This window comes from Nycticebus coucang, chromosome 7, assembly GCF_027406575.1.
Source record: "Nycticebus coucang isolate mNycCou1 chromosome 7, mNycCou1.pri, whole genome shotgun sequence".
In the NCBI taxonomy this organism is placed as follows: domain Eukaryota; kingdom Metazoa; phylum Chordata; class Mammalia; order Primates; family Lorisidae; genus Nycticebus; species Nycticebus coucang.
Genome location: NC_069786.1, coordinates 30,263,595 through 30,289,423, shown reverse-complemented (window position 1 = coordinate 30,289,423; position 25,829 = coordinate 30,263,595). Strand labels below are relative to the sequence as shown.

At 36.9% G+C, this 25,829-nt stretch overlaps 1 protein-coding gene across 1 annotated transcript in view; it reads right to left on the bottom strand.

Annotated features, from left to right (window-relative positions):
* THSD7B (thrombospondin type 1 domain containing 7B) overlaps positions 1-25,829 on the bottom strand; it is a 1,036,041-nt gene that overhangs the window by 117,911 nt on the left and 892,301 nt on the right. Inside the window, exon 17 of the mRNA XM_053597329.1 lies at positions 21,981-22,131. Coding sequence (XP_053453304.1) covers positions 21,981-22,131 — 151 coding nt within the window. The remainder of the gene's footprint in view (positions 1-21,980; positions 22,132-25,829) is intronic.

Sequence of the window (25,829 nt, the reverse complement as noted above, 5' to 3'; positions counted from 1 at the left end):
CTTGCTCTATAAATATTAATTAAGGAGAAGTATAATTTTATTATTATAATAGTGACTAACAAGTCCTCATCCTCCAGTCTAAATTAGATGTATATAAATGAGTAAAATCATCCAGCTCCCCTGTTCAGTAATCTGCATGTTCCTAAGTCCAAAGTACCCTAAAGGAACTTGTGATGGGGACACTGGCAGACATTTATTTCCTTAAAAATATAAAGTCACTGCCTCTAGAAATAAAATTCTTTTCTCGTCACAGTTCCTTCACTCATAGATTTACTCTCTAAAATTCACAGTTGATGTGCAGACACTGAAGATAAGTTTGAGAACACTTTGATAAATACAAGGTACTCTATTAACATACATTTGTGTTGCCCATATTGCAATTGTGGGACCCTCTGGAGAGGGAAGGAGTTCATGCTCTACTGCTCCATGAGACAGTAATTCAGCAAAGCATTATCTGAATAAAAACCAAAGGCCATCAAGTTCCAACTCATGACCAATTATAAAAAGGTTGGAGCAACTTAATCAAGAGCCACCAAAAACAAATTAAAAATTGGTAGAGCAGAGAGTAGATGACAGACTCTGGAATGTAAGTCAGTGAGTACAAGAAGGGCTGATGCCTACTGAAGCAGGGTCTTTGGGGATGTTAGACATAGATGTGTAACACAGAGAAAAACTCCCCATAGCAAGGTGCTATGGTTTGGATGTGTATCCCAAAGTTCGTGTGCTGAAAACGTAAAGCCCAATGCAACACTCTTGAGAGGTAAGAACTTTGACAGGTAATTGGCCATGAGAGATCTTCCCCCATCAATGGATTAAAACCATTACACTTAGATGGGTTCCTTATAAAAGGAATACCTTGCCTGCCCACCCCATCTGTTTTCTTCGCCTTTCTGTTGTGAGATGACACAGCAGAAGGTTCCTCACTAGACATTGGCATCTTGATTTGATCTTCCCAGCCTCCAGATGGTTTGAAATAAATTTTATTTCTTTATAAATTACCCAGTCTGTGTTATTCTATTATAAAGGCACAAAATGGACCAGGACACATGGATATCCCACTTTCTATTACTATTTACTTCTATTTACTTCAGAACTAAACACTGTGTTTAAGGATAATTTGGATTGTATTCCCTCAAGGAGCATGATGTGTTCTCTTAGCCTGGAGGCCCACAGCAGCCAGAAAGTTGTGAATGAAAGTGACATAGGTAAATGTGAGGCAGAGGAGGCCACTGCAAATTTGCAAACTCAAACACAGTTAACAGAGATAAAATTTCAGAGCACTCTATTGACTAGACATGATGTATTTTAATAAGATTAAAATAGCTTGCTACAGCTTTGACCAATTAGGTAAATCTGAAAGAATAAAGAGTCTGGCTTTTGAATTAGGCTCAAATTTCAAAATTAGATCCTGTAACCTCAAGTATTAGAATTTAATTAGTTATATCATTTCTGTATCTTTCGCTGTCTTTGGTATTAAAAAGGAGCTAATAATGCTATACTGTGAATATTTAAAGAGATAATACATACACAATGCCTAACAGGCATTAAAAAAAAACAACAACAACAACAACAACATTCCCTTCTATTTAGAAGAATGATTTCAAGGATACAGAGTCATACATCACTTAACAATGGTGATATATCTAAGAAATGTCTTGTTAGGCAATTCCATCACGTGTAGACATCATAGAGGGTACTCACATAAACCTAGAGTAGCTTATTGCTCCTAGATTACAAAACGGTACAGCATGTTACTATACTGAATACTGTAGATAATTATAACACAAAGTTATTCGTGTATGAAAACATATCTATACATGGGAAGATGCAGTAAAAATAAGAGATAGAGGTAAACATTTGTATACCTGTGCCATGATATAGGACATTTACCATGAATGGAGCTTGCAGGACTGGAAGTTGCTTTGGGTGAGTTAGTAAAGGCCTCGGACATTCCTGTACACTGCTTTATAAATAGTGTTCACTTAGATGATACTACATTTATTAAAAATAACTTTCCTTCTTTAACAATAAATTAACCTTAGCTTAGTGAATGTCTTTTTTTTTTTTTAAATTAAATCATAGCTGTGTATATTAGTGCAATCATGGGGCACCATACACTGGTTTTATATACCATTTGACAAATTTTCATCATACTGGTTAACATAGCCTTCCTGGCGTTTTCTTAGTTATTGTGTTAAGATATTTATATTCTACATTTAGTAAGGTTCATTTGTACCCTTGTAAGATATACCATAGGTGTAATCCCACCAATGAACCTCCCTCTGCCCATCCTCTTCCCTTCCTCCCCTCCCTCTCCCCCTTCCCTATATTCTTAGATTATAACTGGGTTATAGCTTTCATATGAAAGCCACAAATTAGTTTCATAGTAGGGCTGAGTACATTGGATACTTTTTATTCCATTCTTGAGATACTTTACTAAGAAGAGTATGTTCCACCTCCATTGATGTAAACATGAAAGAGGTAACGTCTCTATCTTTCTTTAAGGCTGCATAATATTCCATGGTGTACGTATAACACAATCTATTAATCCATTCGTGGATCAGTGGGCACTTGGGCTTTTTCCATGACTTAGCAATGATGAATTTGGCTGCAATAAACATTCTGGTACAAATATCTTTGTTATAATGTAATTTTTGGTCTTCTGGGTACATACCTAGTAGAGGAATTGTATGATAGAATGGCAGGTCTATTTTTAGATCTCTAAGTGTTCTCCAAACATCTTTCCAAAAGGAATGCATTAATTTGCATTCCACCAGTGTTGCAGAAGTGTTCCGTTTTCTCCACATCCACACCAACGTCTCTGGTCTTGGGATTTTGTGATATGAGCTAATCTTACTGGCGTTAGGTGATATCTCAAAGTAGTTTTGATTTGCATTTCTCTGATGATCAAGGATGATAAGCATTTTTTCATATGTCTGTAGGCTGTGCGCCTGTCTTCTTCAGAGAAGTTTCTCTTCAAGTCCCTTGCCCAACCTGAGATGGGATCACTTGTTCTTTTCTTGCTAATACGTTTGAGTTCTCTGAGGATTCTAGTTATTAAACCTTTGTCAGAGACATAACCTGCAACTATCTTCCCCCATTCTTAGGGCTGTCTGCTTGCTTTACCCACTATGTTTTTGGCTGTGCAGAAGCTTTTTAGTTTGATCAGGTCCCAGTAGTGTATTTTTGAAGCTGCTGTAATTGCACGGGGTGGGGGGTGGGGGGTCTTCCTCATAAAATATTTGCCCAGACTAATTTCGTTAGGAGTTTTCAATGCACTTTCTTCTATTTTTATAGTTTCATGTCTTAAGTTTAAATATTTAATCCAGTGAGTTTAAATATTTAATCCAGTGAGAGTCTATCTTAGTTAATGGTGAAAGGTGTGGGTCTACTTTCAGTCTTCTACAGATTGCCAGCCAGTTCACCCAGCACCATTTGTTAAATAGGGAATATTTACCCCACTGAATGTTTTTAATTGGTTTGTCAAAGATCAAATAACAGTGAGCAGTTGGGTTCATCTCATGATTCTCTATTCTGTTCCATACATCTAACTCTTTGTTTTTGTGCCAGTACCATGCTGCTTTGATCACTATCGATCTATAGTATAGTCTGAGGACTGATAGTGTGATTCCTCCTGCTTTGTTTTTATTTCTGAGTAATGTCTTGGCTATTCGAGGTTTTTTCTTATTCCATATAAAACGAAGTATTATTTTTTCAAGATCTTTAAAGAATGATTATTAAAGTATCCTTATTAAAGCTCCACTTTAATAAGGATTGCATTAAAATTGTACATTGCTTTGGGTAGTATGGACATTTTAACAATGTTGGTTATTCCCAGCCATGAGCATGGTATGTTTTTCCATTTGTTAACATTTTCAGCTACTTCTTTTCTTAGAGTTTCATAGTTCTCTTTATAGAAATCTTTCACGTCTTTTGTTAAACTCCCAAATATTTCATCTTCTTTGGCACTACTGTGTATGGAATAGAGTCCTTAACTGTTTTTTTCAGTTTGACTATTGTTGGTATATATAAAGGTTGCGGTTATGATTTTATAACCTGAGACACTGCTGTATTCCTTGATCACTTCTAAGAGTTTTGTAGTAGAATCCCTGGTGTTTTCCAGATATATAATCATACCATCTACAAAGAGTGAAAGTTTGATCTCTTCTGATCCTATATGAATACCCTTGATAGCCTTTTCTTCCCTAATTGTGATGGCTAAAACTTCCATTACAATGTTAAACAGCAGTGGAGACAATGGGCAACCTTGCCTGGTTCTGATCTGAGTGGAAAGGATTTCAATTTAACTCCATTCAATACGATATTGGCTGTGGGTTTGTTGTAGATGGTCTCTATCAGTTTAAGAAATGTCCCTTTTACACCAATTTTCTTAAGTGTTCTGATCATGAAGGGATGCTGGATATTATCAAAAGCTTTGTCTGCATCAATTGAGAGAATCATATGGTCTTTATTTTTTAATTTGTTTATGTGCTGAATTATATTTATAGATTTATGTATATTGAACCAGCCTTGAGACCCTGGGATAAAACCGACTTGGTCATGATGTATAATTTGTTTGATGTATTGCTGGATTCTGTTAAGATCTTGTTGAATATTTTTGCAACTATATTCATTAGTGATATTGGTGTATAATTCTCTTTTCTTGTTGGGTCTTTTCCTGTTTTGGGGATCAGGGTGATGTTTGCTTACTAGGATATGTTGGGTAGTATTCCTTCTTTTTCTATATTTTGGAACAGGTTGAGTAATATAGGTACTCGTTCCTCTTTAAAGGTTTTGCAGCATTCTGATGTGAAGCTATCTGGTCCTGGGCTTTTCTTTATAGGGAGATTTTGTATCGTTGATGCTATTTCAGAACTTGATATAGGCCTGTTCAACATCTCCACTTGATTCTGGCTAAGTCTTGGAAGGTGATGTGCTTCCAAGTATTTGTCAATTTCCTTCAGATTTTCATATTTCTTAGAATAAAGTTTATTGTAATATTCATTAAGTATTTTTTGAATTTCTGAGGAGTCTGTTGTTATTTCATCTTTGTCATTTCTGACTGATGAAACTAGGAATTTTACTCTTTTTTTCCTGGATAGGTTAGCCAAAGAATTATCTATTTTATTGACCTTTTCAAAAAATCAACTTTTTGATTTATTGATCTGTTGTATAATCCTTTTGTTTTCAATTTCATTTAATTCTGTTCTAATTTTGGTTATTTCTTTTTTCTACTGGTTTTGGGGTTGGAATGTTCTTCCTTTTGCAGTTGCTTGAGATGTCCCATTAAATTGTTAACTTCCTCTCTTTCCGATCTCTTGAGGAAGGCTTGCATGATATAAATTTCCCTCTTAGGACTGCCTTTGCAAAATCCCAGAGGTTCTGATAATTCATGTCTTTGTTGTCGTTTTGTTCCAAAAATTTGACAATTTCCTTCTTAATCTCATCTATGACCCAGATATCATTCAGCATAAGGTTATGTATGCAGATTCCTGTCGTTACTGAGTTCAACTTTTATTCCATGGTGGTCTGAGAAGATGCAAGGAGTAATTTCTATTCCTTTAAATTTACTGAGGTTATACTTGTGACCAAGATGTGATCGATTTTCTGAGTATGTTTCATGGTCTGATGAGAAGCATGTGTATTCAGTTTTGTTGGGATGAAATGTTCTGTAAATGTCTGCTAAATCCAAATATTGGATGGTTAGGTGTAAATCTAAATTTCTTTGCTCAGCTTCTTATTGGAGGATCTATCCAATACTGCCAAAGGAGTGTTGAAATCTCCGACTATTATGGAGCTAGAGGAAATCAAGTTGCTCATGTCTGTTAGAGATTCTCTTATTAATTGAGGTGCATTCTGGTTGGATGCATAAATATTAATAATTGAAATCTCATCATATTGAGTATTACCCTTAACAAATATTAAGTGACCATTCTTATCCTTCCTTACTTTTGTTGGTTTAAAGCCTATTGTATCTGCAAATAGAATTGTAACACCCATTTTTTTTTGATTACCATTTGCCTGAAATATGGATGACCATCCTTTCACCTTGAGTCTATGTTTATCTTTTAATGAAGATGAGATTCTTGTATGCAGCAAATATCTAGCCTGACTTTTTGTATCCAGTCATCCAACTTGTGCCTCTTTAGAGGACAGTTTAAGCCATTCACATTAATGGAGAATATTGATAAACCTGGTAAAATTTTGGGTATCGAGTTTTTCGAAAGTCCAGTGGACATTTTTAATCTTTTTGCCACTGTGGAATTTGGAGTTTGATCAAAAGTTTCACAGTGAGTTTACTTTTTTGGTAGAAAATTGTGCTGGTCATTATGGAGGATAGGTCTGAGAATATCCTGAAGAGCTGGTTTGGTTATGGCAAATTTCTTCAACATGTGAATGTCATTAAAGTATTTAATTTCTCCATCATAAATGAAACTCAGTTTAGCTGTATACAGGATCCGGGGTTGAAAGTTATTTTGTTTTAGGAGATTAAAAGTCCATGACCACCCTCTTCTGGCTTGAAAGATTTCAGCAGAGATATCTACACTCATTCTAATATTCTTCCCTTTGTAGGTTATGGTTTTCTTACATCTGGCTGGTTTCAGAATTTTCTCCTTCATATTAACTTTAGTGAAGTTAATTATGATGTGCCTGGAGGATGTCTTATTCAGGTTGAATCCTTGCTGGGTTCTGAAACTGTCTGCTATCTGAATTTCAGAGTCTCTTAAATGTCTGGAAAATTCACTTTCACAATTTCATGGAGAAGAGCCTCTGTGCCTTGCGAAGCCGCTTTATCACTTTCAGGGATTCCAATGAGGTGGATATTACCCTTCTTTGAATTATCCCATAGCACTCTGAGAGAATGATCTGTTTTTGCTCTCCATTTCTCTTCATCTTTAAGAGTTTGGAAGCATTCAAAAGATTTGTCTTCAATGTCAGAAATCCTTGCTTCTGCGCTCCACTCTGTTACTGAGGGATTTTACTGTATTTTTCAGATCTTTGAGGGCTGCAAATTCTTGCTTCAATGTGTCAAAATCTTTGTTGGTTTTGTCTTTAAATTCATTGAATTCTTGATACAACTTTTGAATTTCTCTTCGAATTTCCAATTCCCACTTTTCCTCCATTCTATTAATCTTGTTTCCAATCCAAATTCTAAATCGATTTCTGACATCTCTGCCATCTGTTTATGAATTGGATCTTCAGTTACACCTTCTATAACTTTCATTGGGGGTGGTGGGGGGTTGATCTAATCTGGTTATTCAAGTTACCAGAGTTTTTCTGCTGATTCCGCCCCATGATTATTTTACACCCTTCGACTAGATGAGTGGATAATCAGGGTTATCCACAGGGTTCGGGGCTCCAGGAGTAGTGATTAAACAGCCCTTTACCCAAAAGCTTGGACTGGTGCTGTACCCCTTTTCCCCTGGAGCTTTGCCGAGGAGCTGTACAGTGTTATAGCCTCAGAAACTGGGGACCTGTTCGGTGTGGTGGGGCTAAGTGGCTTTGTCTTGTTTTCAGCTGGTCTTTGTCCAAATCTAGTGAAACAGTCACTCTGGGTTGAAGTCTCAGTTGTGAAGAAATACCACCAATTAATTCACCCTGCTCCCCATAGGCAACAATTGGGAAAGAGAAATCAAACTTTCCTACAACCACATACCCAGGGTACCCCTTGGATAGTCCTTGGACGATTGCCTCAGTTCAAAAGGTCCAAATCAATTGTCTCAGTCAGCATCTTTCTCAGGTGGGAGAGTTTAAAAGGTCTCTGGCAAATAGATCACAGGTGTCTAGTGACAACTCAAATATGACTCGCTCTGGTATTCCGTGAGGTCGAGAGGACCCACCCAGCAAATAGACTAGTCTGGGAAGATTAATACCTCCTTCCCCACCTTGCACCTCTGTTACACCCAGTCACTGATAACCCCGCAGGGCTGTAACTCAGTTGCCTCCAATGAGCAGATACTCCAGGGTTTGCACCTGCCTGAATCACAGGGAGATCTATGTTTCCTCAGCGAGGCTGTTGGTTTCTGCCACTATCTGGCAGGGGGAGGTGAGGTTTGACAACCTCGGGTGCTTAATGGAGGCTGTGGCTGTTCACTCAGTTCTAGCCCCGCCCCTGATTGATGTTACTGACAGAACAGAACAACTTTGTGGAATGTGTTTCTGTCCCAGCTAAATTCCCCTGCAGAAGAGAAGCTGTTTTGAGTTGACAGAACCTGTGCCTCAGGTCCTGTCTGTGCTGCTGTCTGGTCTCAGCTGCAGTTTTGTATTCGCAACATGGTTACCTGTCAGTTCCAGCCTCTGCCTGCCCTCCTTTGTCTAGGCTGATGATCCCTTGAGGGCCAGGTGCATCTTAGGCTCAGAACAGGGCCACAAAGACTGGGTTTACAGAGAGTGCTGGTGGGACTGTCAGTAACTAGGGTGACCAAAGTCTGGTGGTGAAGGATGACCAAGGTGGGGTAAGAGGCATCACCCACCCTGGCTCTAAACCTCCTACTTGACAGGCCTCTCTGACCCCTCGGAGCACCAGAGGCACTAAAATTACACTTGAGCTGCCAATAGACCCCTAACATCTAGTTGCTGGAGTCTGCTTGAACTCTCCAGCCAGAGAGTGGGGGCTGTCTGGGACAATTGGTCTGGAACTCTTGAACTGTACAAATTACCGGAGGATCCTCCAAGGTGGGACCCAGATTTTACTGTAGTGGGAAGGTTTGATTGTCTTCTTCCAGTTATTACCAGTGGGGGAAGGGATATTCTAATTGCTTATATTTCATCAAAGCTGAGACTGCAACCTAGAGTTAACGATTCACTAGGATTGGACAGAGATCAGCTGAATACAAGACAGAGCCACCAACCCCCACTACACCAAGCAGGTCTCTAGAGTCACAGACTGTACTACTGTACAGGTCCTTTGCAAAACTGTAGAGGAAAAGCTGCAGTCACCAGTCCCAGTTCCTAGGTGAAGGGCTGGTCAACAACAACTGTAGACGTTTCCAGTCCAATTTTACCTTATCTGCTCATTTGGCTAAACACTGAAAAACAATCATGGGGCAGAATCAGCGGAAAAACTCTGGCAACATGAATAAACAGAGTTCAACTCCCCCAAGGCATGATAAACCAGCCAATCCAGAGGATCCCATTCATAAACAGATAGCTGAGATGTCTGAAATCAAAATTAGAATTTGGATTGCAAACAAGATCAACAGAATGGAAGTAAAGATGGAGGTCGAAATTGTAGGATTAATTCAGAAGATGTTTCAAGAATTCAATGAATTCAAAGACAAAATCACCAAAGATTTAGACACATTGAGAAAAGAAGTTGCAGCCTTACATAATATGAGAAATACAGTAGAATCCCTCAGTAACAGAATGGAACAGGTAGAAGAAAGGATCTTTGACATCGAAGATAAAGCTTTTGAATGATCCCAAACATTCAAAGAGGAAGAGAAATGGAAAGCAAAAACAGATCATTCTCTCAGAGAGCTCTGGGATAATTAGAAGAAAAGCAATATTCGCCTTATAGGGATCCCTGAAGGTGACGGAGTAGCTTCACAAGGCACAGGGGCCCTTCCTCATGAGATTATGAAAGGGAAATTTCTAGACATGCCAAGAGATCCTGAAATCCAGACAGCAGATAGTTTCAGTACCCCAGCACAACTCAACCCGAATAAGACATCCCCCAGGCACATCATAATTAACTTTACTAAAGTTAATATGAAGGAGAAAATCCTGAAAGAGCCAGACGTAAAAAAAACATAACCTACCAAAGGAAGAACATTAGAATGACTGCTGATCCCTCTGCTGAAACCTTTCAAACCAGAAGTGGGTGGTCATCAACTTTTAATCTCCTAAAACAAAATAACTTTCAACCCAGGATCCTGTACCAAGCTAAACTGAGTTTCATTTATGATGGAGAAATTAAATACTTTAATGACATTCACATGTTGAAGAAATTTGCCATAACTAAACCAGCTCTCCAGGATATCCTCAGACCTATTCTTCATAATGGCCAGTGCAATTCTCCACCACTAAAGTAAACTCAGTCTGAAACTTTTGATAAAATTCCAACTTCCACAGTGGTGAAAGGATTTAAAATGTCCACTGGTCTTTCCAAAAACTCGATACCCAAAATTATAACAGGCCTATCAATATTATCAATTAATGTGAATGGATTAAATTGTCCTCTAAAGAGGCACAGGCTGGTGGACTGGATAAAAAAACTCAGGCCAGATATCTGCTGCATACAAGAATCTCATCTTATTTTAAAGATAAATATACACTCAGGGTGAAGGGATGGTCATCTATATTCCAGGCAAATGGAAAACAGAAAAAAGCTGGTGTTGCAATTTTATTTGCAGATACAATAGGCTTTATACCAACACAAGTAAGGAAAGATGAGGAAGGTCTCTACATATTTGTTAAGGGCAAGACTCAATATGATGAGATTTCAATTATTAATATTTATGCATCCAACCATAATACACCTCAATTTATAAGAGAAACTCTAACGGACATGAGCAACTTGATTTCCTCCAGGTCCATAGTAGTCGGAGATTTTAACACCCCTTAGTGGTGTTGGATAGCTCCTCCTAAAAGAAGCTAAGCAAAAAAAATTTAGATTTAAACTTAACCATCCAACAATTGGATTTAACAGATAATTACAGAACATTTTATCCTAACAAAACTGAATACACATTCTTCTCATCAGCTCATGGAACATACTCCAAAATCAATCACATCTTAGGTCACAAATCTAACCTCAGCAAATTTAAAAGAATAGAAATTATTCCTTGCATCTTATGAGACCATCATGGAATAAAAGTGGAACTCAGTAACAACAAGAACCTGCATACTCATAAAAAAACATGGAAACTGAATTAACCTCATGCTTAACGATAGCTGGGTCATAGATTACATTAAGAAGGAAATAAACAAATTTTTGGAACAAAATGACAAAGAAGACATGAATTATGAGAACCTCTGGGATACCGCAAAGGCAGCCCTAAGAGGGAAATCTATAGCAGTGCAAGCCTTCCATTAAGAGAACAGAAAGAGAGGAAGTTAACAACTGTATGGGACATCTCAAGCAATTGTAAAAGGAAGAACACTCCAATCCCAAACCCAGGATAAGAAAAGAAATAACCAAAATTATAGCAGAATTAAATGAAATTGAAAACAAAAGAATTATGCAACAGATCAATAAATCAAAAAGTTCGTTTTTTGAAAAGGTCAATAAAATAGATAAACCATTAGTTAACCTAACCAGGAAAAAAAAAAAAGAGTAAAATCTCTAATTTCATCCATCAGAAATGGTAAAGATGAAATAACAACAGACTCCTCATAAATTCAAACAATTCTTAATGAATATTACAAGAAACTTTATTCTCAGAAATACGAAAACCTGAAGGAAATCAATGAATACTTGGAAGCATGCCACCTCCCAAGACTTAGCCAGAATGAGGTGGAAGTGTTGAACATGCCTATATAAAGTTCTGAAATAGCATCAACTACACAAAATCTCCCTAAAAAGAAGAGCCCAGAACCAGACAGCTTCACATCAGAATTCTACCAAACTTTTTTTTTTTTTTTTTGTAAAGACAGAGTCTCACTTTACTGCCCTCGGTAGAATGCCGTGGTGTCACACGGCTCACAGCAACCTCCAGCTCTTGGGCTTATGTGAGTCTCTTGCCTCAACCTCCCGAGCAGCTGGGACTACAGGCGCTTGCCACAATGCCCAGCTATTTTTTTGTTGTTGCAGTTGGGCCAGGGCTGGGTTTGAACCCACCACCCTCGGCATATGGGGCTGGCGCCCTACTCACTGAGCCACAGGCACTGCCCATCTACCAAACTTTTAAAGAGGAACTAGTACCTATATAACTCAAACTTCTCCTAAATATAGAAAAAGGAGGAATACTACCCAACACATTCTATGAAGCAAACATCACCTTGATGCCCAAACCATGAAAAGACCCAACAAGAAAAGAACATTATACAACAATATCACTAATGAATATTGATGCAAAAGTATTCAATAAGATCCTAGCAAACAGAATCCAGCAACACTTCAAACAAATTAAATACCACGACCAAGTGGGTTTTATCCCAGGGTCTCAAGGCTGGTTTAATATATGTAAATCTATAAGTATAATTCAGCACATAAACAAATAAAAAACCAAAGACCATATGATTCTCTCAATTGATGCAGAAAAGCTTTTAATAACATCCAGCATCCCTTCATGATCAGAACACTTAAGAAAATTGGTATAGAAGGGACATGTCTTAAACTAATAGAGACCATCTACAACAAACCTACAGCCAATATCATATTGAAAGGAGTTAAATCGAAACCATTTCCACTCATATCAGGAACCAGGCAAGGTTGCCCATTGTCTCCATTGCTCTTTAACATTGCAGTGGAAGTTTTAGACATCACACTTAGGGAAGAAAAGGCAATCAAGGGTATCCATATAGGGTCAGAAGAGATCAAACTTTTGCTCTTCGCAGATGATATGATTGTAATCTGGAAAACACCAGGGATTCTACTACAAAACACTTAGAAGTGATCAAGGAATACAGCAATGTCTCAGGATACAAAAATCAACCCATAAATCTGTAGCCTTTATATAAACCAACAATAGCCAAGCTGAAAAATCAATCAAGGACTCAATCCATTTACAGTAGCACCAAAGAAAATGAAATATTTGGGAGTTTATCTGACAAAGAACACAAAAAGTCTCTATAAAGAGAACTATGAAACTGTAAGAAAAGAAATAGCTGAAGATGTTAACAAATGGAAAAACATACCATGCTGATGGCTGGGAAAAATCTATTGTCAAAATGCCTATACTACCCAAAGCAATATACAATTTTAATGCAATCCCTATTAAAGCTCCATTGTCATACTTTAAAGATCTTGAAAAAATAATATATCGTTTTATATGGAGTCAGAAAAAACCTTGAATATCCAAGACATTACTCAGAAATAAAAACAAAGCAGGAGGAATTACGCTACCAGACCTCAGACTATACTATAAATCTATAATGATCAAAACAGCATGGTACTGGCACAAAAACAGAGAGGTAGATATATGGAACAGAATAGAGAACCAAGAAATTAAACCAGCTACTTACCATTATTTCATATTTGACAAGCCAATTAAAAACATTCAATGGGGAAACGATTCCCTATTTAACAAATGGTGCTGGGTGAACTGGCTGGCAACCTGTAGAAGATTGAAACTGGATCCACACCTTTCACCTTTAACTAAGATAGACTCTCACTGGATTAAAGATTTAACCTTAAGACATAAAACTATAAAAATCCTAGAGGAAAGTGCAGGGAAAACTCTTGAAGGAATTGGCCTGGATGAATATTTTTTGAGGTGGAGCCCAGGGAAATTGAAGCTGCATCAAAAATACACTACTGGGACCTGATGAAACTAAAAAGCTTCTGCATAGCCAAAAACACAGTAAGTAGAGCAAGAAGACAGCCCTCAGAATGGGAGAAGATATTTTCAAGATATGTCTCCGACAAAGGTTTCATAACCAGAATCCACAGTGAACTCAAACGTATTAGCAAGAAAAGGACAAGTGATTCCATCTCAGGCTGGGCAAGGGACTTGAAGAGAAACTTCTCTAAAGAAGACAGATGCATGGCCTACAGACATATGAAAAAATGCTCATCATCCTTAATCATCAGAGAAATGCAAATCAAAACTACTTTGAGATATCATCTAACTCCAGTAAGATTAGCCCACATCACATCAAACCAGAGATGTTGGCATGAATGTGGAGAAAAGGGAACACTTCTGCACCACTGGTGGAATGCAAATTAATGCATTCCTTTTGGAAAGATGTTTGGAGAATACTTAGAGATCTAAAAATAGATCTGCCGTTCGATCTTATAACTCCTCTACTAGGTATATACCCAGAAGACCAAAAATCACATTATAACAAAGATATTTGTAGCAGAATGCTTATTGCAGCCCAATTCATAATTGCTAAGTCATGGAAAAAACCCAAGTGCCCATCGACTCATGAATGGGTTAATAAATTGTGGTATCTGTGCACCATGGAATATTATACAGCTGTAAAGAAAGATGGAGACTATACTTCTTTCATGTTTACATGGATAGAGCTGGAAAATATTCTTCTTAGCAAGGTATCCCGAGAATGGAAGAAAAAGTACCCAATGTACTCAGTGCTAGTATGAAAGTGATTTATAGCTTTCATACCAAAGCTATAACTGAATCTCAGTACAAGAATATGAGGAAGAGGGCAAGGGAGGGGAAAGGAGGGGGAGGAAGGGTAGAGGGAGGGTGATTGGTGGGCCCACACCTAGGGTGCATCTTGGAAGGGTGCAGGTGAAGTTTACTAAGTGTAGAGTATAAGGGTTTGAACACAATAATTAAGAAAATGCCATGAAGGCTATGTTAACCAGTTCGGTGAAAATATTTCAGACTGTATATGGAATCAGCACATTGTACCTCATGATTGCATTATTTTACATAGCTATGATTTAATAAAAAAATAATATGCAAGCCAAATATGCTGTCTCATAGAAACCCAATTAACTCTTAAAGATTTTCATAAATTCATTATGAAAAGAAATATTCCATGCTAATGAAAATCCAAACCAAGCAGGAATATCTATTCTTATATCAGATGAAAGAAATGTTAAGTCAACAATAGTAAAAAAAGACAAATATTTCACTTATAATGATATAGGGATCAATTGAACAAAAATATATAATAATCCTAAGTATATATGCACCTAACATCAGACCACCTAGATTCATAAAACTATATTACTAGACCTAAATATAGAAATAAACAACAACTTATAATAGTGGGAGACTTCAACACTTCACTGACAGAAATAGACAGATGACTGAGGCATAAAAACAACAAAGTAACACACTATTTTAATCTTCATTATGTTCGTATTGTCATTTAAATCCTAGAGCATGCTTAAATACTCAAAATACATATTATCGCTGTTTTTAATTCCTTGCCTTCACATTCCTGGTTTTACTTCTATTGACTGACTATTCTCTTGGTTATGGGTCATAATGTGTTGCCTCTTCATATAAATAGTAGTAAGGTATAAGATAACATACTGAAAATGTACATATTATAGGAATGCAGCTCAAATACTTTTCACAATGTGAAAATATCTACATAGTGAGATCTGAGCTTAAGAAACAAAATATTAACAAAGAAATAAACTACCTAGACCCCTATCATGCCCCTCCCCCTTCCAGTTACTACCCACTCCTAGACATTATGAGCGTTCCATTGTTGAATGTTGGGAGTTTTGTCTTTTATCCAAGTGTGCTGAAGTTTGCTTTGACAGGCATAAGTAATCTGAAGATCAGCTTGATTCTTCTGAGGGTTGTCTTTAAATTTCATTAGGGAAGTTCCATGGTAGACTAGAATCTAAGGCAATTAGCCCTCTGAAGGCATAAATAATCCTTGTTGCCTTACTATCAAATGGTCTGAGTAGTTGAAGAGATATCTCTATTCATGCCGCATGGAATGAAATTGTCTCCTAGACCTGTGTGAAGTTTAGAATATGTACATCCTGCTTTTCACTATTTTGCTCCTCAAATTTCAACTTTTCCTCCTTCTCAGTCTTTGTTCTCTGGATCCTCACCATGGTCTTGTTGGGATCACTTCCCTTGCACCACCTTTAAAAAGTGCCTCCACCAGCCATGGTGATTTTAAGACTCAATTCACTTGGTTTTCCTCTTTTAGTGATCATATCCCCATCTACTTGTTGTCCAAAGTCCAAAGTCTGTTTTATGTATTTTTCTCTTTTTAAAGTTGTTTGCAATGAAAGCATTAAGTCTAGTGCAATTTAAATAAATCCAATGATATTCCATTACTGAAAGAAGTAAAAGTTCTCAGTTCTCTCAAATTCTTTTTTTCTTTATTAAATCATAACTGTGTACATTAATGCATTTATGGGGTACAATATGCTGATCTAATATACAACGTGGAATGCTTACATTGAACTGATTAACATTCAACCAACCTTTTAATCATGTGGTTTAATCATTAATATATTAGCTAACTTTAGGTATGAAAATGATATTTTTAATTTTTTGAGAATACTAATTTTATATGGCATGAAAAAGTATTAGAGTTATGTTTAGTTGTGATTAATTATTGTATCTTAGGCATATTTATAGACCTTTATAGATGACATGATACAAAACGTGGTGCATGCCTTAAAGTCTGCTAGCAGGAAAAAAGAAGAGAAGTAGGGAAAAGATAAGTTGAATACCGTTTGTTGTTTGTAGATAATTGTTAAAGCTGGATGACCAATATATAGGGCTTACTATATTACTTTTTCTAACTGGAAATTTCTTTTATAAGATAGAGATAGAGAACAATGGAAGTCTTATGTTTTACTTAATGTTGATAATATTGAGAAACAAAAAAAAAATCAGAATGTAAAAGAATGATATTAAACATATTAAATTTCAAAAACAGGAGCAGCCCTAACACTGCATTTATTAGATTGTCATGTGCTGCTCCAATGCATGAAATGAGGCATCCTTCCTGCAGGGCCTTGTGTGGATCTGGAAATAAAAATGGTTCTGAGTGATAGTATTTCTCACTGTGCACAGGAATAAAATGCTCCACAAGTCCCCAAGTAATGAATTATTGTCATGTAAAAAGAGTCAATAACAATTTCGCAGAAGCAACCAGAATTTGAAGGCCAGATTACATTAATAGAAAATTATCATTATTCTTTTCCTATGGCTTTCAGCCGCAAGTCAAGGGAAAACACTAGGCAGCCTGAGGGTCTTGACCATTAGGCATGTCCTCCAGAGACAAGCACAGGTTGCCACCTGCATGTTAAAGACTGTTAGTTGAGGTTGAGAAAGTGCTTGGAGCTGAACACTAGACGTTGGAGTAAATTGCTTCCCTGAAATACAATTTACAGAGGTGATGCTAAGGTACTGAAAATGCTGAGTCTTCAGGAATAAATTGCTCACAGCCTTTTCCCAAGGTAACACTGAAGCACAATGCAGAAAAAAGCATTTTTATTGACCTCAAATGATTAATTATAAATCATTTATCAGAGAGCTGGTATGAAATTCTTTTTTCTTTTGTTTTAAAGCAGTGTCTTCTTTTGAAGGAATAATGGTAGTTTTTGTATTGGCTTCAGCTAGTATATTCTACATACATAAAGAGTTATGGAAAAGAATGAAACTCAAGGGAAAAAGGGCATATTTTGGAAACATAATATTCAGATTATGATAGAATCCAGATTCCATTCTACTTAAGTTCTATGTGCTGTCTTTTCAAAGTCTTTCTTTTGTGATCCTTCTTCAGAGGTTGTCCTGGTGATAATGCAAAGATTTGAGTCACTGTTTAATCTTGAGCTTTCCTTTGGAACACTGTTAATTGAGTCTCCAATTCCCACTGTCTAAGGGGATGCCTGACCATAGTTCTAGATATCCCCTGATGTGTGCATCTAGAGGTGAATCAAAGTTTCAACAGGTGTGCGCAATCTAAGTCTCCTTTCTGGAGAGGGCTTCCAGTCTTACTTCTGCAAAGCATACATCAGTTTGAAAATTCATCTCCAATACCCTCTTTCTATTGCTATTACTGTTTAAGAAATTCCTTCAGTAAGGCTCCAAGAAAAGCCATAATTAGAAAATTTGTTACTTGATGGAAAATTTCTATAAAGATTTATAGCATAAATGAAGGTAACTATCTATTTATTCAGATACATTGGGCTGAGCAATTTCAAATGTTCCAAGATATCTATATCTAGAAATTTATAAACCTCTCTTGAAGAATGTACGATTCTATGAATACTCACTGTAGTAATTTTGAAGTTCACAGGATCAGAATTAAAACTGGAAAAATTATTTAAATAAAAATATTGGGCAATAAATAATGAGCTATTAAATGCCTATATATATTTGTATACATGTGCACATATTTATATACATGAATGCATTTATACACATACATACTTTTACAAAGTAAATACCATTGGGAAGATTATTGTATTCCATAAGCTTCCTTCCATATGAAAGCATTCTACAAAAGTAAGAATGCTGAAGTAAAAAATGTGTGTGAATGTGCGTGTGTGTTATGGGAGGAAGAAAAAACAAGATCATAAAATAAATGAAATGTATGGTTTTCCGTTTTCTTCAAATTCTTTCTTGAATTATGTTTGTTTTGCTTGATTCATTTATAGTGTCCAGTTCTTCCCAGTACAGTTTTAAAATAATCCCAATACAATTTTAATGCCCATGTTTTATTTGCTCTTCTCTATGGGTTTCGATTGGCAGTCACTGCAAGGTCAATAACCCATTCCTTCAAAGTTAACTTTTTGATGCCTTATTTTTGAGGACAATTATTAAATTAGACATAAGTCATATTTCAGTCACAGAGGTGACATTTTATTTCTGTAGAAACAAGTAATAATTCATGCTTCACAGGAGAAAGGATATTTCCTGTATAGCTTAAAGAATGTACTGCCCCTGTCTCCTGTTTCCCAACTTCATTATCAAGAAAAAGGGCTTTGATTTTGCTGTTCTTCCTCTCCTTTTTATAATCTTGTATTAGGTAACACTCTGTAGTATTCATTTTATACATATTACCTTTAATTCTTGAACAATCTGGAAAAACAGCTGTCATTGTCCTCATTTCTATAGCTCAGAAGTTCAAGTAACTTGGCACAATCATATTTAAAAATATATTAAAGTTATTTATATTTTGGCTCCAAAGTGCCCTGGCAACAAAAAAATAAAACAAAACACCCAAGACTCAGAGAATTGGTTCTGATAACATAGGTCATACTGCAGATTATAGAGGAGAATTTGGCAAATTAATGGCAAACATTAAATTGGCACATAGTATAGAGAACAACAAGAATTGTTTCTTTTACTTAGAGATGCACAGTGAAGCACTAATTAAACTTCAGGCACAATGATCCAGCTTGATTCCTTTGCTCTCATCATCATCAAGTACTCTTTAAGGTTCTGTGATATTCCAGCTTATTAACATTATGCAACTTATCTAGAGAGAGGGAAAATAATCAGGTGTGAGCCCTGATTGCCATTTCTTTTTTTTATTTTAAAGTCTTCATTTACACTGGAGAGCCCCTGAGAAAAAATAGAGCCACTGTGGTCAGAAGTGAGTGATCGTGGTTAAGTATTATAAAACTGAGAGTTACATGTAGTTTTCAGCACAGTGTTGGTTACATGAGATATGTTCATTGAGTTATTATTGTCATAACCTTTATTATGATTTAACTTAGAAGGTACAGTACATAAGACATTGATTGAATAACCCTCTCCTTTCATGCTGACAAGCCAGGGGCTATGTCATCTTCTAGACATGTGATAGGAGTTTAGAATATTTTCTCTACTTCCAATTTCTAAACACTCCAAGAAATAAAATGATTATGTTTGGAAAAACAAACCTTAAAAAAAATAGAAACCCAAAGGAAGCAAATGAAGAATGCTAAGACATCCCAGTCTTGTGTACGATGCTCCTACAATAAAAATTTTAAACCAGTGGGTAAACACCTCGGTTTAAGAGGGCGGTGTTTTCACTGCAAAGTAATTAGAGCTAAATGAAGTCTTCTGTGGGGAATTATGAAAAAAACATGGGGAAGATCATGATCTTACAGTTAATTCAAGTTCTTCAGGTTGCTAATTCTTCCACAGGTTGAATTAATAGAGAGTGGGTGCCAGTACCCTTTTTAAAGTGTGAATATATGTACTTAGTAATGGAACAAATCATACAGACTGGTATGTGGGTCATTATGAAAGTTTTGAGGTACATAGAAATTGAGAAATGTAAAATCCATGTGGACAAAAACAAAGGAAGCCCTCCCAGCATCACTGATAAACCAAGCAAGTTGCTACTTGCACAGGTGAATCTGAAAGGACGCAGTCTCCTGTTTTCTGGATGTGAAATAATGAACCACAACCCAGTCTGTTTAAAAACTTTGGTAGTGACTTATGTATAACATGACTTGCTTTGTTTTTAAAATAAATATTACGTTTATTTATTTATTATCTTTTTTTTTATTTTCTAGACAGAATCTCATTCTGTCACCCAGATAGAGTGCCACAGCATCATCATAGCTCACAGTAACCTCAAACTCTTAGGCTCAAGTGATTCTCTTGCCTCAGCCTCCCAAGCAACTGGGACTACACATTGCCTGCCATGAACCCCAGCTAGTTTTTCCGTTTTAAGCAGAGACAAGGTCTTGTTCTTGCTTAGGCTGGTCTTGAACTTTTGAGCTCAAACTATCCTCCCAGAGCGCTAGGATTACAAGCTTGAGCCACTGCACTTGGCCTAAATATTACATTTTAAAGAAAGAAAAAGTATTGAGTCTAAATCTACCTTAATTCTTTCAAGATAAGTGAGCCAAGACTGTAATAACTCCAGATGAGGATCAGTGAACTGCCTTCAAAGATGGGGTGCTGAGTTTTCTCTCTATCCTAAGGGATGGGGTGTTGGGCTGCCTCTGCCCTAAAGGGTAGTGTGCTGGGCTATTCCCCTGACTTAAAGGATTGGGTGCAGGGATTCCTCCTGCCCTCTAAAATGGGATACTGGGGTGTCCCCTGCCCTAAAGGATGGAGTTCTGGGCTGTTCCTCATTCCTTGACCTGAGGTTGGGGTGCTCAGAAATGCTCTAAGTAGGATTAGTGCAAGGCTAAAGGGAATAGTTCTTACATATGCCTTGCACAAAATAAGTAGTCAATAAGTGTTAACTTTCATTATATTCAAGTTATACACAAAATAAATACTTAGTTCCAAGCATCTCGATCTTATAAATTATTCTTTACTGGTGCCTCTTAGTCTTGATATTGTCTTGCCTTCAAAACAACAAATAAAAAGTAACAATATAGGGAAATCTATTTGAGAAAAGAAATAGAAATATCAAAGACAAGGCTGCAATACTTAATCAGGAATCAATAATTTAAATTGTAAGCATGGGATCTTAACTGATATTAAAGGCATTTTCCATTTCTACACAAAGATTACCCTCCCCAATCTTACTACAAATTGTCAGTATGACCCTTGAATTAAAATTATCCTAATTTTTCATTTGTAATGTTTGGAACCATATAATATTTTCCTAATTCCCGTTTTCATTTTTTTTTCCAATTTTATGCATCATAATCTATACATTTAAAGTATCAGAATTTATCTTCTAAGAATATTATATTCAACTATGTTACTGAAGAATATTTACAGGGTGTCCTAAAAGTAATCAAAAAGTCACCATACATAGGGAAAATGGGAAATTGTAGCTAAGTTATTTATTTACAAAATACTATTCATTACAAAATTTTACAATATATTTACAAAATATCCTTTACATGTTGGTCACCCCTTTGGTTTACTATGTATTTTGCCAAACTCCTGTTACCTCTTCATTTTTTTAAAGGAAAATAAAGGCAAAAGCTTTAGACTTTAAAAAGGTATTACTGTCAGCTTAGGAAGAAGTAGAAACATAGCAAAAAAAATACCTCGTCCTTGGAAGAACAGCAAAAGGCAAAAACAGATCATCACTAACTGAAGCTAAATTGCACAGTGGAGTTGAACTCTTACCATATAATTGATTCCACCAGGGTAAAAATGGAACAGAACCAAGAGATTACAATGAGCATCATTTTGGTACTAAAGAAGACCTCTTTCACAAAGAATGTGCAGTTGAATCCTAGTGTGATCATTATAGGCTCATTTTCCTTATTCATGTTCCCATGATAAAGGCCTTGGAAAGAAGCACTGGCATTTTAAATTGCTCAGTTTTGCTTGTGGACATTTTCTTTTTCTTTCTTTCTTTTCTTTTCTTTCCTTTTTTTAGCTTTCTCAGAAAAAAATTCATTTGCCATGTTACTAGAAGAACATTTCAGAGAACAGCTTTGTCAATATGTGGACAACAATGAACACAGCACTAGAATCTCAGGGTATTGACAAGGGAAGAGAAATTACCTGTGGGCACTTGCTCCAGAGTCCCCACTCAGACATGACACATTCATTGGGACACAGGAGAGAACAGGACTGGGTTTCTGGGGGAATTTCATGCTGGTTGCACAGGCTGCTATTCACTGCTCCACCTTCACTGTCCGTGGTATTCACACACCTGTAGGACAAGGTCAAGATTACTGAAAGCTTGATTACTGAAAACAGTGGAAAGTATATTTAAAATAGTTTGATGTATCATAGTTACTGACTTCTTAAAGATAGTTAAATATGCCTCAAATGCAGCAGAGAAACCAAGGGAAAAAAAAAGACTTTTCTCCTTCAGATAGTAGGCCTTTATTGAGTGACAACTCAGTACAGAATCCTTTACCCAACAGACCAAGAGAGAACAATGGAAAGACTGGAGGCAATGGTTGACCTTGAAGAACTCTCAATTTCAAGACACCTAGCATATATTCATGCAAATACAGCCCTGAGGGATTATCCTTTTTATTGTGACGAATCTTGAAGGCTCTCCTTCTCCAAATAAATCCATGGCTTTATAATAGCTAGACCCTTCATACTTCCTCTGGCTCTCTTAAACCTTTCCCAAACTTCTCTATCATTTCATCCAAAGTTTCCTAACCTTTGCCACACCCATTTTTAAAGTCACAATAAAGTACTATAAAAAATACTTTTCCATTATAAACCAAAGGAAAATGAGGGAGTATTTCCATGCAGCAACTGAACATGCAGTACAGATGTACACATTGGGGTTGCTTGGCCTGCTGTGTGTGAGGCTTTGAAATACATTCTGGCAATAATGAGATAATCCCAGTACTGTTAAGGATGATGATGAGTCAACAAAAGTAAAACCAAAGTGTTTGCCAGTGTATTCTTGCCAGAATGGATTAAACAAAAAGATATGGAAAATATCAAGTGCCTGTAAGAATGCAGAACAACTACTACTTTCAGTTTGGAGCACAGACTGTTTTAAAGATTGGTTGGCAGTGTCTAACAAAACTAATCATACATCTAGCATGTAACTGTATAATTCCACCTCCATATACACAGAAATGTGTATAAATGTGTTCTAAAACAAAACCAAAAACTGAATGGAAAATATTCATAGCAGCACATTCATAACGAACCAAACTAGAAATAATCCAAATGTTTAACAACAGCATAATCTATTGTTTAATAACAGCACATACATAAATGTATTGTGGTAAGTACATTGAGTTAAATGCTATAAAGTGATGAGAATGCATGAACTATTGTTATGTGAAAGAATATGGGTGATACAAAGAATATGGGTGATGTCAAACCAAAGAAGCTAGATAAAAAAAAAAAATAGGCTCTTCATGATTCTATTCACATAAAGGTAAAAATCAGGGGATACTAATCTATGGTGTCAGAAGTCAGAAGAGTAGTTACGGTTGGGGCAGTGGTAAGTGACTGATGAGCATTTAGGTAGTCTTGTTAATATTTGTTTCTTGATCTTTGGGCTGGTTATACAGAAGTGTGCACAATGTGAAAATTCATCCCTCTGAACCCTGATCATGTGGGCATTTCTCAGTATTTATATTATATCCCAATTGGAAGTTCAAGATTAACTTATCAAAAATACTTAATGAAGACTTGCTATATGCAAATATCTTTTGCTAGCTTTGTTTTTGCTAACAAATGTCTTTGTTGGGATGCAAAGTTATTTTTTTATTTTTATTTTTATTCTTATTTTTATTTTTTTGAGACAGAGTCTCATTTTGTCGCCCTCGGTAGAGTGGTGTGGTGTCATAGCTCACAGCAAGCTCAAACTCTTGGGCTCAAGAGTTCTTGGGCTCAAGATTCTCTTGACTCAGCCTTATGAGAAGCTGGGACTACACGTGTCCACCACAACGCCAGGCTATTTTTTTTTTTTTAAGAGATGGGGTCTCGCTCTTGCCTGGGGTCTCAAACCCATGGAGCTCAGGCAATCCACCTGCCTCAGCCTCCCTGAGTGCTAGGATTACAATTGTAAGCCACTGTGCCTGGCTTTTATTTTCTGTTAATATGATACATTTGGTAAACATTTTTTAAGGTTCCTATGTACCAGACTTTTTGCCTGGTGTTAGGGTACAGAACTGGAAAAAAAAAGACAGACTTGTTCTCTAGTGTTATGAGTACTTTGTTCCCCTCATAGTGCTAAAGGTGAAGATTAAAATGACAATAATGATGAGCTTAAAGGTGCCATTTGCTGATCTGGTAATTCAGACACAATGTCAAGATCACAGAGTAAACACATAAGAAGTGCGTGCTGGAGAGATTTTGACACTTCCCACATCGTGCTATGCTAATGAATTGTCCCACACACTTTAGGAGTCTCTTTATACTCACACATTAAAAACAGAGAAAGAAAACTCCAGGAAAATTACAAAATAGCCTACCATGTGGAAAAAAATAAAACAAGCTTTATGAGCTGTTAAGCCATGAAAAGCTGGATATTGTATAAAGGAGGTTAGCTGAGAATGGTAGACAGAGAAGCTGTGGGTAATGACTTTTCATATTGGCAGGCATGGTATAGAGTCACCAACATTTCTCCTGCAGTAATGGTCAGTAGTGGAAGGAGGGTCTATGGGATGGTTTAAATGTCTTTTTCTGGATAAGCTTAAACAACTGGAAATTGCCTTCCTTTCTACTGGCTCACTCTCAGCCAAGGTCCATTTTTTATTTAACCAAGAAAGAAGAGGTGAGACTTCTGGTTAGTAAGATCCAGTGAACGTATGCATTAGTTTCTATTCACTCCCCATACGCCACAAAAGCAGTAGGAGGGGAATTTTTTACCAAAATAAATAATAATAATGATGATAGAGAACGGTGTCACTCTACAAGGATAAAGAACAAGGAAGAAGACAAGCAAAAGAAATGAAAGAGGAAAAGCTTCATGGTAACTGCCTTAGTACATTTGAGAAAGCTGAATGCTAAACCGTCAAGTGACAATGTTGAAAATAACCCCATTTATACCATAGAACATGTACAAAACTCTAGAATTTCTAGCACTAAGTACCTCTGGAAATGGGGATGAAGAGGAGGCTAAAAAGTTAGAGGATTTATTAAAGGTAAGTTTCAGAAGTATTGAGTCTCTCAGGTCCCCTCCCCTAGTTCACAAGCTAACTGTCCCTCCCTAAGACAGTCCACAGAAGGGTCTGTGGACTGGACAACAGTTGGTGCACGTAAGGATGGGGATGCCATCCTGAAAGAGGTTTAAGTAAGAGTCTGCATACTAAAAAACACCACTTATATAGTGGATAGAAATCCAACATGGATCTCATGGGCTGACATCAAGTTATCAGGTGCTGGCAGAGTTGCACTCTCCAGTGAAGAGACTCTCTCTCTCCTTGCTGTTTCCTGGTCTGAAGGCACCGGGTCCTCAAGTGGCGCCCCCTCCACCTCCAGGGCGCAGCAGCATGGCATCTCTCCGTTTCTTGCTGCTGCAGTCATGTCTTCCTCTCTTTCTCATCTCCCTTCTACTCTTTCAAGAAAAATCTTTCCATCTCAAGGTCTCTAATGACAACTGCCAAGTCCCTTTTGCCAAAGATGACATTTTTGCAAATTCCAGGGATTAGGACATGGACATCTTTGAGGGCCTCATTCTGTCTACCACATCAGACTTCTTTACTTGGGCTCCCAGTATACTGGCTGTGAGGATTATCTATTGCACATACAGTTTAAATTAGACTTTTCTGAGAATTTTGACAAGCCCAAGAGTAAAGACTTAAAAAGATTGAAATTAAGGGTGTTCTCAAATGGACATACAGTTGCCTGCTACATATGCTGCCTCATCAATTTCCATGCCATCTCTCTTCAGCAATTACCTCACTTCTACTCAAATTAATTGCA